The sequence below is a fragment of the Tursiops truncatus genome, chromosome 12 (genome assembly GCF_011762595.2).
Source record: "Tursiops truncatus isolate mTurTru1 chromosome 12, mTurTru1.mat.Y, whole genome shotgun sequence".
Classification (NCBI taxonomy): Eukaryota; Metazoa; Chordata; class Mammalia; order Artiodactyla; family Delphinidae; genus Tursiops; species Tursiops truncatus.
Window position 1 is genome coordinate 64,137,980 of NC_047045.1, and position 13,593 is coordinate 64,151,572.

General features: G+C 39.9%; 1 protein-coding gene and 1 long non-coding RNA gene across 4 annotated transcripts in view; one reads left to right on the plus strand and one right to left on the minus strand.

The window, feature by feature from the left end:
• The window catches only part of ARFGEF3 (ARFGEF family member 3), a 191,558-nt gene that overhangs the window by 161,883 nt on the left and 16,082 nt on the right, over positions 1–13,593 (plus strand). For both annotated transcript variants that reach the window (XM_033867776.2, XM_073789656.1), the window contains 5 exons: positions 1,419–1,595; positions 3,184–3,298; positions 4,085–4,187; positions 4,411–4,542; positions 5,526–5,647. In XM_033867776.2, the coding sequence (XP_033723667.1) occupies positions 1,419–1,595; positions 3,184–3,298; positions 4,085–4,187; positions 4,411–4,542; positions 5,526–5,647 (649 nt within the window). The remainder of the gene's footprint in view (positions 1–1,418; positions 1,596–3,183; positions 3,299–4,084; positions 4,188–4,410; positions 4,543–5,525; positions 5,648–13,593) is intronic.
• Positions 486–11,875, minus strand: LOC117314505 (uncharacterized). Of its 2 annotated transcripts, none has more exons than XR_012324879.1 (4): positions 10,743–11,875; positions 5,009–5,144; positions 4,028–4,289; positions 486–3,289 (listed from the first exon to the last, which is right to left on the minus strand). It is a non-coding gene; the product is annotated as an uncharacterized lncRNA (long non-coding RNA). The 2 variants fall into 2 exon arrangements; XR_004529270.2 differs by having other exon boundaries at positions 486–1,693; positions 10,743–11,871.

Below are 13,593 nucleotides of genomic sequence, written 5' to 3' on the forward strand. Positions count from 1 at the left end.
GTTTTCACTAACAGAATCAGAACCACAAATGAAACCACTAGTTTAATTCTCGAGTAATAAGAGGAGTTTTGTATTCAGCATAAACTGATGAAGACTTGATAAGTGATACTGTTTTAAGACCCATAGCAAAGTTTATATCAGAATTTTTTTCAGGAACACCATTATAGCTACTCCTACACATTAAAAATTTAAAGACTTTCTATCCAAGAATAAGCAGGTATCTTATAGAATTAATTATATGCCACTATTTCTAAATCTGTTTTATTGGTCAGTATCATTTTCTACTACTAAGTGTGTATGAAGAGCGTTTTAGCCCAATAATTCTACTCCTAGAAATCTATCAAAGGAAATTAACAGTAATGAAGATAACATTCTATATATAATGATGTTTGATGAAGCATCTTGAATACCAAAATAATTATGAACACCCTAAATGGGTTAAATAAGTTATGGTAAAAGCATGTAAATATCTACAGGCATTAAAATGAATATCTGTGAATAATATTTAATGACATCAATAATTGTTTACAGGGCATTATGTAAAAATATATATAGCTTGGAGTACAATCTCAACTTTATGAGAAGCATTTATAAATATACACATACACCCAAAGATAATACCTTCAAAAAGTACTAGAACGAAATACATCAAAATATTATTTTCTTCTTTATATTCTCATGTGTTTTCTGTGTTTATTATGAAAAGGATACCTTGCTTGTGTAGTCAGAATTTTAAAAATCCATCAACATTTCCACAAATATTTTTATTACAGTGTTGTTCATAAAGCAAAATATAGAAACATCTTAAATTTCCACCAGTAAGGAAATGGATAAGTAAACTAATGCATATACAGTTTGAATAGTTTGGAACAGTATGTGGTAATAAAAATGAGGAATATCTAATTTGCTGACACAGAATGATCTCTAACTTGTAACTGTTATGGGCAAGAAATCAACATGCAGACCAAGGTTTACCTTATCCCATTTATATAAAAGTAATTTAAAAAAACCTCTATTTCTCTGTTTCTTATAAATATATGTACTCTTAGTTTCATATAAATATACATAGAGTTCAAAGGGTGAACTTTTTCTTATATGTGTATATGTATTTGTATGCTTATGGGGACTAAGGAATTGATCAAGTGATACTTTAGCTTTATCAGTATTGTTTGAATTTTTAACGAGTATATTTACATATTACGTAATTAAAATCATACAGAAACAAAAAAGAAAAATGTCACCAAAGACCATATATTTCCCAATCAGTGGTAAATTCTTTTTCCTTGCTCCTTCTCAGAATGGGGAGCTCCTGCGAAAGAGGAAAGAGGTGGGAAGCTCTCTGCCGTCACTTGGCACTGCCATTCTGTTGCAGGAGAGGTGCTAAGATCACAATTCTGATGCTGACCTTTCTTTTTCAGGACCAGGGTTTGGCATCTATGCAGTTGTTCACCTTCTCCTTCCTGTGATGTCCCTTTGGCTTCGCCGTAGCCATAAAGACCATTCTTACTGGGACGTGGCCTCTGCTAACTTCAAGCATGCCATTGGTCTGTCCTGTGAGCTGGTGGTAGAGCACATTCAGAGCTTCATCCACTCAGGTATCTATGGTGCCAGAGCAGCTCATGCTGAGTCATTGTTTAGTAGACAGCAGCATTGTCTAGAAGTGCTTAGTAAACACCAGTGCATGATTTTTGTCCTGGGAATTATTAAAATAGAATTACATGGTTAGTGCCAGCCTTCTAATAGTAGGTTGTCAAGAAGAAAATTGGTACCCCTGTGTCCTCTACAAAATTATCAAACAGAATGCTTAAAATACATGTGTGACTAAAAATAAAACACCTAATGAGGTCTAGGATATCTGTGCATTAGGAGAGGGGAGGCAAGTTCAAGTATATAATAAATTAAAAAAGAAGAAATACCCCTCTAGGCTGGGGGGTAAGGGAGAGAGTGTATCCTATTGTCCTGCTGCATCTGGGGAGGCTAAATGGAAGAGGCAGGGTTTTAGAAAAGGCTCAGATTATGGGCAAGAGGTTACTTAACAGATTATTAACAGATTAGCGGGGAAGTGGGGGGTCATATCTGTGGCACTTTGAAAAAGATTTGGAAGTGTGGGGTGGATAGTATGCTGAAGTCAGCAGACAGAGAGGGAGCTGTTATGTCAGCTGTGGTACCAGTGGAGCAGCATTTGTGAAATAGATACTTGCCATGGAAAGATCTGGAAATTTGGGAGCAGGAGGAACCTTGCTGCTAGCCCTAAAGGTTACAAAGAAAAGGGAAAGACATACAGAAGTTTAAGGGAAGAGGGGAGGTCAGAGGCTCCCTTGTTGGCGAGGTTAGAGAAACTCATGAGAACTTGACCCCAAGGAAGAGTCAAAAAGCAAAGATAAGAAATGGGGGTCTCCACTAAGCTTAGTAAAGACAATTTGCCCTGCAAAAAACACACCGATCGAGAAAGAAGAAAAATGGGTATTTCCACATGCAGGCACTAACTGCATCCCTAGTGGTAGAGTTTCTGTCCAGGTCCTGGCTTTGCACAGCTCAGGACCCTTGAGGATTCCACTGAGAATTGGTTCTGTGGTATCGCAAGGACTTTGTGGAAAAGAACACTGGCGTATTCCTTGAACTGGGCAAACAGAATGTGATTTGGGGAGGTCTTATTTTCTTTAGTCTGGGGACAGCATGCAGACTGAAGCCAAACTGAAAAGGTTCAAGAAGTGGTAGTTGGTATGAGAAGATTTTTTGTTTACTAAGAGCATTTAACTCAATCTAATGCAACGATCAGCCGTAAGGAATGTTTGTTTTATCTTTCCCTTTAAGAATTAAAATTTTTTACTAGCTAGTATTCAGGCTGTATAATAGTATATGTTCTATTTTGCTTAAGCAGAGGAATTATATACTTTGAAAAGTGTACATCAACACATTAAAGTGAGCCACATGCATTTCATCTTGATATATCTAGAAATGGATGAAACAAGCTAAAATTAGGTAAAACCCAAGATAATTTTTGCTATAATGAGTGTTTTTTTGTTGTTATTGTTATGGCCATTTCTCTCATTGTTCTATTTCCCAGATACTTGTATATTTTTTGTATCATTTAGCCTTTCCTCTTTTGCTGTAGTATAGATGCTGTCCAGCCCGTTCCTTTGCAATACCGCTGAGTGCAATCTTGCTTTGATTTTCCTGCAGACATCAGGTACGAGAGCATGCTCAACACCATGCTGAAGGACCTCTTTGAGTTGCTGGTGGCGTGTGTGGCCAAGCCCACAGAAACCATCTCCCGAGTGGGCTGCTCCTGTATTAGGTGACATAAAGGTTCCCTGGCTCTCCACGGAGTTTTTATTATGAAATCCAGGGGAATTAAATTCTTTGATGGTAGCGGTCTACTTCTTATAAACAAAAATGACTGTGCTACTAACTCTTCATTTCATCCAGTCAGCAAATGTTTATTGTGTAAGTCACTATACAGGGTGCTCTGCTGCCCAGAAAGTGATGTGACCAAGGTCCCTACCCGCAGGGAGCATACAACCTGTTCTAAAGGACAAAGAGAGTCATGGGAAAAGTAATAATAGGAAGGAGGAACTATAAATGCCATGAAAGGACGAGACGCCTGGGGAGTAGAGCAGTCAGCAAGACCTTTTGTAGTAATGATACTTGGTCAGATCTCCCAAGGTGGGTTAGCTTCCGCTAGGTGGCGACTTTGTAAGCAGAAGAACAACATGAACACATACATGGAGATAAGAGTTACAAGTGACAAGAGGGTTTTATCTTGTTATGTGTAGAGGAGTAGTGGCAAATTGGGCTGGAATGGGAAAATTAGTATAGAATATATATATGCAAGCCTAAGTTTAAACATCGGCCTATTTGTAGTGGGGATCCATTGATTTTTTTTTTTTTACATTAAATGGGTTAGGAAATTGTATTAGGACGATGGCATACCAGATGGGCCGAAGGCAAGAGTGACAAAAGACAGCAAGACTTGTAAGGGAGCTGTAGACTAAATCTAGGCACGCGTCTGGAAGGACCTACCTACCTTTTGTGACAATAAAATATATGAATTCAAGACTTCTTTCCTTTTTTCTCCTGGCAGGTACGTCCTCGTGACAGCGGGCCCCGTGTTCACGGAGGAGATGTGGAGGCTGGCTTGCTGTGCCCTGCAGGACGCCTTCTCGGCCACGCTCAAGCCGGTGAAGGTAAGTCACTCAGAGGAGAGACCAGGGCACCTCCAGCCTTCCTGGTGATCCTCAAGTTGGGCCGCCTGGACTCCGCCTCCCTCCTTGTGGCAGGCAGTCTCACTTGGTGGGAACAAGGTAGCTGGATCAGTATTTTGTCCCAGACACAGTGGCAGATCAAAGACAGGGCCTGGAGCCATGAACTCAGGTGCACCCAGTGAACGACTGCTGTGTTTCTCCCCAGGATCTGCTGGGCTGCTTCCACAGCGGCACCGAGAGCTTCAGCGGGGAAGGCTGCCAGGTGAGGGTGGCGGCGCCGTCCTCCTCCCCCAGTGCTGAGGCCGAGTACTGGCGCATCCGAGCCATGGCTCAGCAGGTAAGGATGGGGTTTTGGATCCCAGGGTCTCTGGAAGCTTGAGCTATTGCTAGGGGTGGTTTCTGAAGGCCGTGCATCACCACACTGCCTTTCATTCCTTTAGGGACATATGTGTCCTGGCTCTGAGCTCTAGCCAGTGCTGTTCTTTTCCAGAAATCACTTGAACCTAGTCAACAGCGTCATGGTCCTCTCACCATTTCTAGCTTGTTGCATCCTGCAATGCCCTGATCAAATAGGGTCCTTTTCCACCCGGCCGCTGCACTCCATACATAACTTGACTTGCACTACTTATGTTATAAATAGTTACTGAAATACTATTGTTAATGCTAGACTATGAGTGTCTAAAAATGGTAAACTTATTTTTTTCCCTGTATCTCCCATACACAGCAAAGAGCTTAACATTCAACTCAAATTTATTAAACAACTTGTAAATGTTAACTAACCAGTAAAATTAAGATGTACTTACCGTGCAGGAATCACCATGTACCAATGACTTTTTCTTCTGACACATGGCAGAAGTCACAAAAGTTGGTTGTAAGCTGATGAGTCAGGAGCGGAGAACATTCTGTATATATGGTTTAGAATATGTACCAAACGGACGTCTAAAGCAGAGAAGACCTCTTACAAACATAGCCCCTTTTTATTTACTCTTAACAACATTAAATGTCAGTCCTTGCTATTTGGAGTGTAATGACTTGTCACGTGGCAGAAGCAGTAGTGTTATTACTATTCGTGCCAGCAGCTAACTTTTATTGAGTACTTACTCTTCTGCTCTAATGCTTTGCATATGTCAGTACACACATATTAATTCATTTAATTCTCTCAACAAACATACCAGTAGGAAATCATTACCAACCTCATTTTAAAGGTGAAAAAATGAGTAGAAAGAGTGAGCCACTTGCCGAAGGCCATCCAGCTGAGCCCTGGCGGAGGCAGGTCGAGGATGGTGGCGCTCTGACCTGTACCTTTGTATACGTGTGCAGGTGTTTATGTTGGACACCCAGAGCTCCCCAAAGACTCCAAACAACTTTGATCATGCTCAGTCCTGTCAGCTCATTATTGAACTGCCTCCTGATGAGAAGCCAAATGGACACACCAAGAAAAGGTAAGCAGCTAAGCGCTTATAAATAGGAAAGTCCATTTATGCCCAGCTCCTGCTCATTGTAATTCAAGCTTCAGCCAAGAATACTGAAAATGGTTGTGGAGTCACTTAGCAAAAACTTGCCAGCATTTTAACCAAATCTCCCACATTTCACATGTGTTCGTTGGCTAGGGCTGCCATAACAAAGTACACAGACTGGGTGGCTTAAACAACAGGAAATTAATCTCTCACAGTTCCAGAGCCCAGAAGTCCAAGATCAGGGTGTCGGCCGTGTTGGATTCTTCTGAGGCCTCCCTCCTTGGCTTCTAGATGAACGTCCGTTCCCTGTGTCTTTGCATGGTCTTTCCTCTGTATATGCCTTTGTGCAAATTTCCTCCTCTTAGGAGGACACCAGTCATATTGGATTAAGGCCCATCCTAATGCCCTCGTTAACCCAATTATTTCTTTAAAGACCCTTTTTCCAGGTATGCATTCTGTGATACTGTGGATTAGGACTTCCATGTATGAATTTGCCGGGGGCGGGGCACAACTCACTGTATCTATAGCATCATACATCTCATAATCGTTTTAAAAATAATAATATGAGCTCTGATTCATATTGTTTCATTATGAAATGAAATACATCATTAACTTCTCATGAGCAGTACAGCTGTTAGGATCCAGAAAGCTCAGTGCATGCCACAGGAAACTTGCTCTTTCTAAATACTATCATCCTGCCAAAAAAACATTGTTCCTAGAGTTTAAGATGAAGCCAGTGACTGAAAGTTCCCATTTTAAAACTTCTGACACACTAATAATAATGATGATAAGTATTTGAGTTCAATAGATGAAGTACAGGGAGTAGGTAATCCCCGTTCACTTGTGCATGAGGAAACATTCAGGGAGACTGCGAAGCAGGGGAGCTGGAATCAAAACCAGGTTTAGCTGAGCACAATGCCTGTGTCCTTTACCATTTCCATGTTAGGGGGAGAGTGTGAATTTTCCAAAAGTTACCAGGTAGCATAGCAGTTTGATTAATAGACCTATTTGGGTGAAATTTCCAGGTGCTAACTTTTTTTAGTCAAGTGTGTGTGGTACATACAGAAGACTATGTGGAAGGTTCAAAGGTTATCAAGCATGAATAAAAAGTGAAATAACTATGAACCTGCCACTGCACTTCAGAAGTAGAACTTTACCGATATCCCACGTATTCCTCCCAGTTCTGTGCCCTGCTTCCCTCCACTGCCAAGCACGCCAAAGTGTTGGGCATTTTTATCTATTCTGCATACCAATGATTGTGCATTCCTTTCCACAGCTTTAAGCGTTGATCTACTTTCAAATTTCAGTTCTTACCTGTTTTCCTTTTTTTTATATATTTCTAGTCCCTTCAGCCAATTATTCCTACTAAAACAATTTTTGAAGTAAAAGGAGAAAAAGGGGGAGAGGAATAATAAGCTGAATTCACATTATAAATAAAACACAGGAAAAATAGGATCACCTAATATTCCTATGTTACTGGTTTAACTGTTTTAAAAGGTTAAGATTTAAAAATTTATCACCATGGTTCCTCAGTTTACTTAGTGCTTTCAATAGACAATTACCCCCCCTCAATGAAATTCAGTAAAACAGGAAAAGCACAAATTCTTTAGTAGAAGCCACTACGCCTTAAAACATCCTCTAAAATTCTTTAAGTATTTTGCGTTGTTGGATTTGACTCATTCACAGGGGCAATTCTTAGCACAGAAAGTAGGAGAAGATGAGTTAGACGTAAGAAAAGTTTGTGCATCTGCTGGTTAGGTGCGTCCTCAGAGGTCCACATTAAAATCACCCATGGGGAAAAAAAGACTGGAACTAAAACCAGATTGCAACATTTAAGTAAAGAGAAATCTGGGTTTGCTTGTTTGTTTTAACATCTTTATTGGAGTATAATTGCTGTACGATGGTGTGTTAGTTTCTGCTTTATAACAAAGTGAATCAGTTATACATATGTTCCCATATCTCTTCCCTCTTGTGTCTCCCTCCCTATCCCACCCCTCTAGGTGGTCACAAAGCACTGAGCTGATCTCCCTGTGCTATGCGGCTGCTTCCCACTAGCTATCTATTTTACATTTGGTAGTGTATATATGTCCATTGCCACTCTCTCACTTTGTCACACCTTAACCTTCTCCCTCCCCATATCCTAATGAAACTTAAAAGCTTTTGCACAGCAAAGGACACCATAAACAAGACCAAAAGGGAACCCTCAGAATGGGAGCAAATATTTGCAAATGAAGCAACTGACAAAGGATTAAGCTCCAAACTTTACAAGCAGCTCATGCAACTCAATATCAAAAAAACAAACAACCCAATCCAAAAATGGGCAGAAGACCTAAATAGACATTTCTCCAAAGAAGATATACAGACTGCCAACACACACATGAAAGAATGCTCAACATCATTAGAGAAATGCAAATCAGAACTACAATGAGATATCATCTCACACCAGTCAGAATGGCCATCATCAAAAAAACTAGAAACAATAAATGCTGGAGAGGGTGTGGAGAAAAGGGAACCCTCTTGTACTGTTGGTGGGAATGTAAATTGATACAGCCACTATGGAGAACAGTATGGAGGTTCCTTAAAAATCTAAAAATAGAACTACCATACGACCCAGCAATCCCACTACTGGGCACATACCCAGAGAAAACCATAATTCAAAAAGAGTCATGTACCACCGTGTTCACTGCAGTTCTATTTACAGTAGCCAGGACATGGAAGCAACCTAAGTGTCCATCAACAGATGACTTCTGAAGGTTGTGCTTCCTACTTCAGGAGTCCAGGCTGCCAGCAGGATGGGGTTGAAGTATCAGAGCCACTGCTCAAGGAGACCATTTCTTCCAGGCACCTGCACTCAGAACTAATCTGGTTTTTGTTATTTTGGTTTGTTTTGAATGCTTCTCTCAGCATACATTTGCCCTGGGACAAGAAGATGAGAAAGGCACTGCCCTGTCCCTTGAAGATTTATGGTATAGTGGGGAGGCCAGCCCAGTGATAAGTGACAGGGTTTCCCTTCTTAGTTAGGGTCCTGTAGTTGTGGACATGAAGCACTAGACCAAATTGGTGGCTTTCACAGCCTGCTTCTTCAAAGGAGTGCATATTCAGGTCTCCTAATACCTCAAATAACTTCTATGGTGGGGGAATTGGGAGGGGTTGGGGAGTTACCATTTAATGGGTTCAGAGTTTCTGTTTGTGATGATGAAGAAGTTCTAGAAATAGATAGTAGTGATGGTTACACAACATTGTGCATGTACTTAATGCTACTGAATTGAACTTTTAAAAGTGGTTAAAATGGTAACATCAGGTTATATATATTTTACCACAAAAAAGTTGCTTAAGTGATATGTTACAAGGGGTTACTGTTTGTGAGTGACAGCTCTTTGTACATATTCCATTTTTGCTGAAAGTACGATGTTTTCTTTGAGATACCACTACACAAAGGTCAAGGTCAACCTTTAAAAAATGTATGGGTGGATTTTTGTTCTTTTTTGCTAGTTAAAAGTTTTTTCTCCTAGTTATAAAATAATTTTTAAATTCATGGTCTTAAAAAATGGTACAAATGAACTTATTTACAAAACAGAAATAGAGTCACAGATGTAGAAAACTAATGGTTACCAGGGGGGAAAGGGAGTGGGGAGAGAGAAATTGGGAGATTGGGATTGACATATACACACTACTATATATAAAATAGATAACTAATCTATTTTATATATAGTACAGTATATAGTATAGTACAGCACAGGGAACTCGATACTCTGTAATGGCCTATATGGGAAAAGAATCTTAAAAGGAGATATAGGTATATATGTAATATAGTAACTGATGTACTTTGCTGTACACCTGAAACTAACATGACATTGTAAATCAACTATACTCCAATAAAAAAAATTTAAGTATTAATGTAACAGTTGGACTTTTGAAATCAGTAGTATGAATGAGTTGTAATTTTGTCATTATCCAGTTATGGGAATTAGTTTGCAACATCATGGCATAAGCTATTTTCATGAAATTCTAAGAGCAGTGAAAAGAATGGGAAGCCATAAACCCTAAACCACATTGGTGGATTAAAATGTTGGAATTGAGAGTGTTTTCTTAGTACAGGAATCCAGCCAAACAAAAGGGGCTGGATCACCAAAATGTGAGCATTCACTTCTAATGTTGCCTTACCAGGGCTCTGCCCTGATTGATTAGGAAGTTGTCATGACTGGCGGGTTGCACCTGCTTCTCAACCAGGAGATCTGGCCAGATGTCTAGGGAGCATTCACCCTCTGCCACCTCCCCCAAATGCACATCCAAGGCCCACAAACAAGTCCCACGTCTGTGCTGGCAGAAAAGGATGCAGAAAGGAATTAGCCTGTGCTGAGGGAATGCTGTTTTCTCTCCTAGGTTTGTTTTAGAAGGCTGCAAATTAAATTATCAATTTCTTTATTTGAAAATATTAGCCCCATAATACCTCTAAAGTTAAAAAACTTTTCAGTGTTTAGACCTTCTCTGTCTCCCACACTGGAAGCACTAAAGCTTTTATACATATGTACCTAAAGCATTAACATTTTTAATCCTGGAAAACTGGTTTGGTGCCTATAAACCAACTTCAGTAAGATTCTAAAAGCTTTGGGTTTGAAGATGGTGGAGTAGAAGGACATGAGCTTACCCCTTCTTATGGGAAAACCAAAATCACAACTAACTACTGAACAAACCACTGACAAATAAATGCTGGAACCTAACAAAAAAGACACCCTACATCCAAAGAAGAAGCCACAATGAGACAGTAGGAGGGGCATAATCGTGATAAAATCAAACCCCATACACACCAGGTGGGCAGCCCACAAACTGAAAAACAATTATACCACAGAAGTTCTCACACAGGAATGAAAGGTCTGAGGTCCACATCAGGCTCCCCAGCCTGGGGGTCTGGAGGAGGAGCCCCCAGAGAATCTGGCTTTGAAGGCCAGCGGGGTTTGATCGCAGGAATTCCATAGGACTGGGGGAGACAGAAACTCCACTCTTGGAGGACGCACACAGGGCTCATGCACAGTACCCAGGGAAAAAAGCAGAGACCTCATAAGAGACTGGCCAGACTTACCTGCTAGTATCAGAGGGTCTCCTGCAGAGTTGGGGGTGGGGGGTGGCTGTGGTTCACTGCAGGGACAAGGACACTGGTGGCGGCAGTTCTGGTGAATATTCATTGGCGTGAGCACTCTTGGAGGCTGCCATTTTCTCACCAAGACCTGGCCCCACCCAACAGCCTGTAGGCTCCAGTGCTGGGATGCCTCAGGCCAAACAACCAACAGGGAAGGAACACAGCCCCACCCATCAGCAGGCAGGCTGCTTAAAGTCTTCCTGAATAAATAGCTGCCTGATAAACACACCCCCTGACATGGCCCTGCCCACCATAGGGAAAAGATCCAGCGCCACCCACCAGTGGACAGGTACCAGTCCCTCCCACCAGGAAGCCTGCACAGGTCTCTTAGACAGCCTCATCCACCAGGGGGCAGACAGCAGAAGCAAGAAGGACTACAACCCTGCAGCCTGTGGAATGGAAACTGCAATCACAGAAAGTCAGAGAAAATGATATGGCAGAGGAGTATGTCCCAGATGAAAGAACAAGATAAAACCCCAGAAGAACAACTAAGTGAAGTGGAGCTAGTCAATCTGCCTAAAAAAGAATTCAGAGTAATGATAGTAAAGATGTCCAAGATCTTGAAAAAAAGAATAGAGGCACAGATCGAGTAGATGCAAGAAACAAAGACCTAGAAGAACTAAAGAACAAACAAACAATATAATAACTGAAATGAAAAATACACTAGAAGGAATCAATAGTAGAATAACTGAGGCAGAAGAACAGATAAGTGAGCTGGAATACAGAATGATAGAAATCACTGCTGTGGAACAGAATAAAGAAAAAAGAATGAAAAGACAGGAGGACAGCCTAAGAGACCTCTGGGTCAACATTAAATGCACCAACATTCACATTATAGGGGCCCCAGAAGGAGAAGAGAAAGGACCTAAGAAAATATTTGAAGAGATAAGCTAAACACTTCCCTAACATGGGAAAAGAAACAGTCACCCAAGTCCAGAAAATGCAGAGTCCCAGGCAGGATAAACCCAAGGAGGAACACACTGAGACACACAGTAATCAAACTGACAAAAATTAAAGACAAAGAAAAAATATTAAAAGCAAAAATGGAAAAGAAACAACCTACAAGGGAATTCCCATAAGGTTATCAGCTGATTTCTCAGCAGAAACTCTGCAGGCCAGAAGGGAGTGGGATTATATATTTAAGTGATGGAAGGGAAAAACCTATGACCAAGAATATTCTACCCAGCAAGGCTCTCATTCAGATTTGTCAGAGAAATCAAAAGCTTTACAGACAAGCAAAAGCTAAGAGAATTCAGCACTACCAGACCAGCTTTGCAACAAATGCTAAAGGAACTTCTCTAAGCAGAAAAGAAAAAGCCACAACTAGAAACAAGAAAATTATGAATGGAAAAGTTCACTGGTAAAGGCAAACGTACAGTAAAAATAGGAAATAATCTGCACACAAATATGATATGAAAACCAGCAATTGTGAGAAGAGGAGATCACAAATGCAGGATATTGGAAATGCATTTGAAATTAAAAGAACAGCAACTTAAAACAATCTTGCTTTTATATAGATTTCTATATCAAAAACCTCATGGTAACTGCAAACCGAAAATCTACAGTAGATACACACACACACAAAAAAGTAATCCAAACACAACACTAAAGTTAGTCATCAAATCACAAGAGAACAAAAGAGGAAGGGAAGAAAAAGCACGTACAAAACCAAATTCAAAACAATTAAAATGGCAATAAGAATATACATATCAATAATTACTTTAAATGTAAATGGATTAAATGCTCCAACCAAAAGACACAGACTGGCTGAATGGATACAAAAGCAACACGTGTATATATGTTGTCTACAGGAGACCCACTTCAGATCTAGGAACACATAGAGACTGAAAGTGAGTGAATGGCAAAATGTATTCCATGCAAATGGAAATCAAAAGAAAGCTGGAGTAGCAATATTTATATAAGACAAAACAGACTTTAAAGATTGTTACAAGGAAAAAAAAAAAAAGATTGTTACAAGAAACAAAGAAGGACACTACATAATGATCAAGGGATCAATCCAAGAAGATATAACAATGGCAAATATATATGTGCCCAACATAGTATCTGCCTTATATATTGAGGTGCTCCTAACAGCCATAAGAGAAATCAACAGTAACATAATAATAGTGGGGGACTTTAACATCCCACTTACATTGATGGACAGATCATCCAGACAGAAAATAAATAAGGAAACACAGGCTTCAAATGACACATTAAACCACAAGGATTTAACTAATATTTATAGAGCATTCCATCCAAAAGCAGCAGAATGCACATTCTTTTCAAGTGCACATGGAACATTCTCCAGGATTGATCACATGCTGGGCCACAAAGAGAGCCTTGGTAAATTTAAGAAAATTGAAATCATATCAAGCATCTTTTCCGACCACAATGCTATGAGATTAGAAATCAACTACAAGAAGAAAACTGTAAAAAACACAAACACATAGAGGCTAAACAATATGCTACTAAACAACAAATGGATCACTGAAGAAATCAAAGAGGAAATCAAAAAAGACCTAGAGACGAATGAAAATGAAAGCATGATAATCTAAAACCTATGGGATGCAGCAAAACAAGTTCTAACAGGGAAGTTTATAGCAATACAATCTTACGTCAGGAAACAAGAAAAATCTCAAATAAACCACCTAACCTTACACTTAAAGCACCTAGAGAAACAACAAAAAAAAAAAACCCCAAAGTTAGTAGAAGGAAAGACACCATAAACATCAGAGCAGAAATAAATGAGATACAAAGAAAACAATAAAAAAAATGAAAGTAAAAGCTGGTTCTT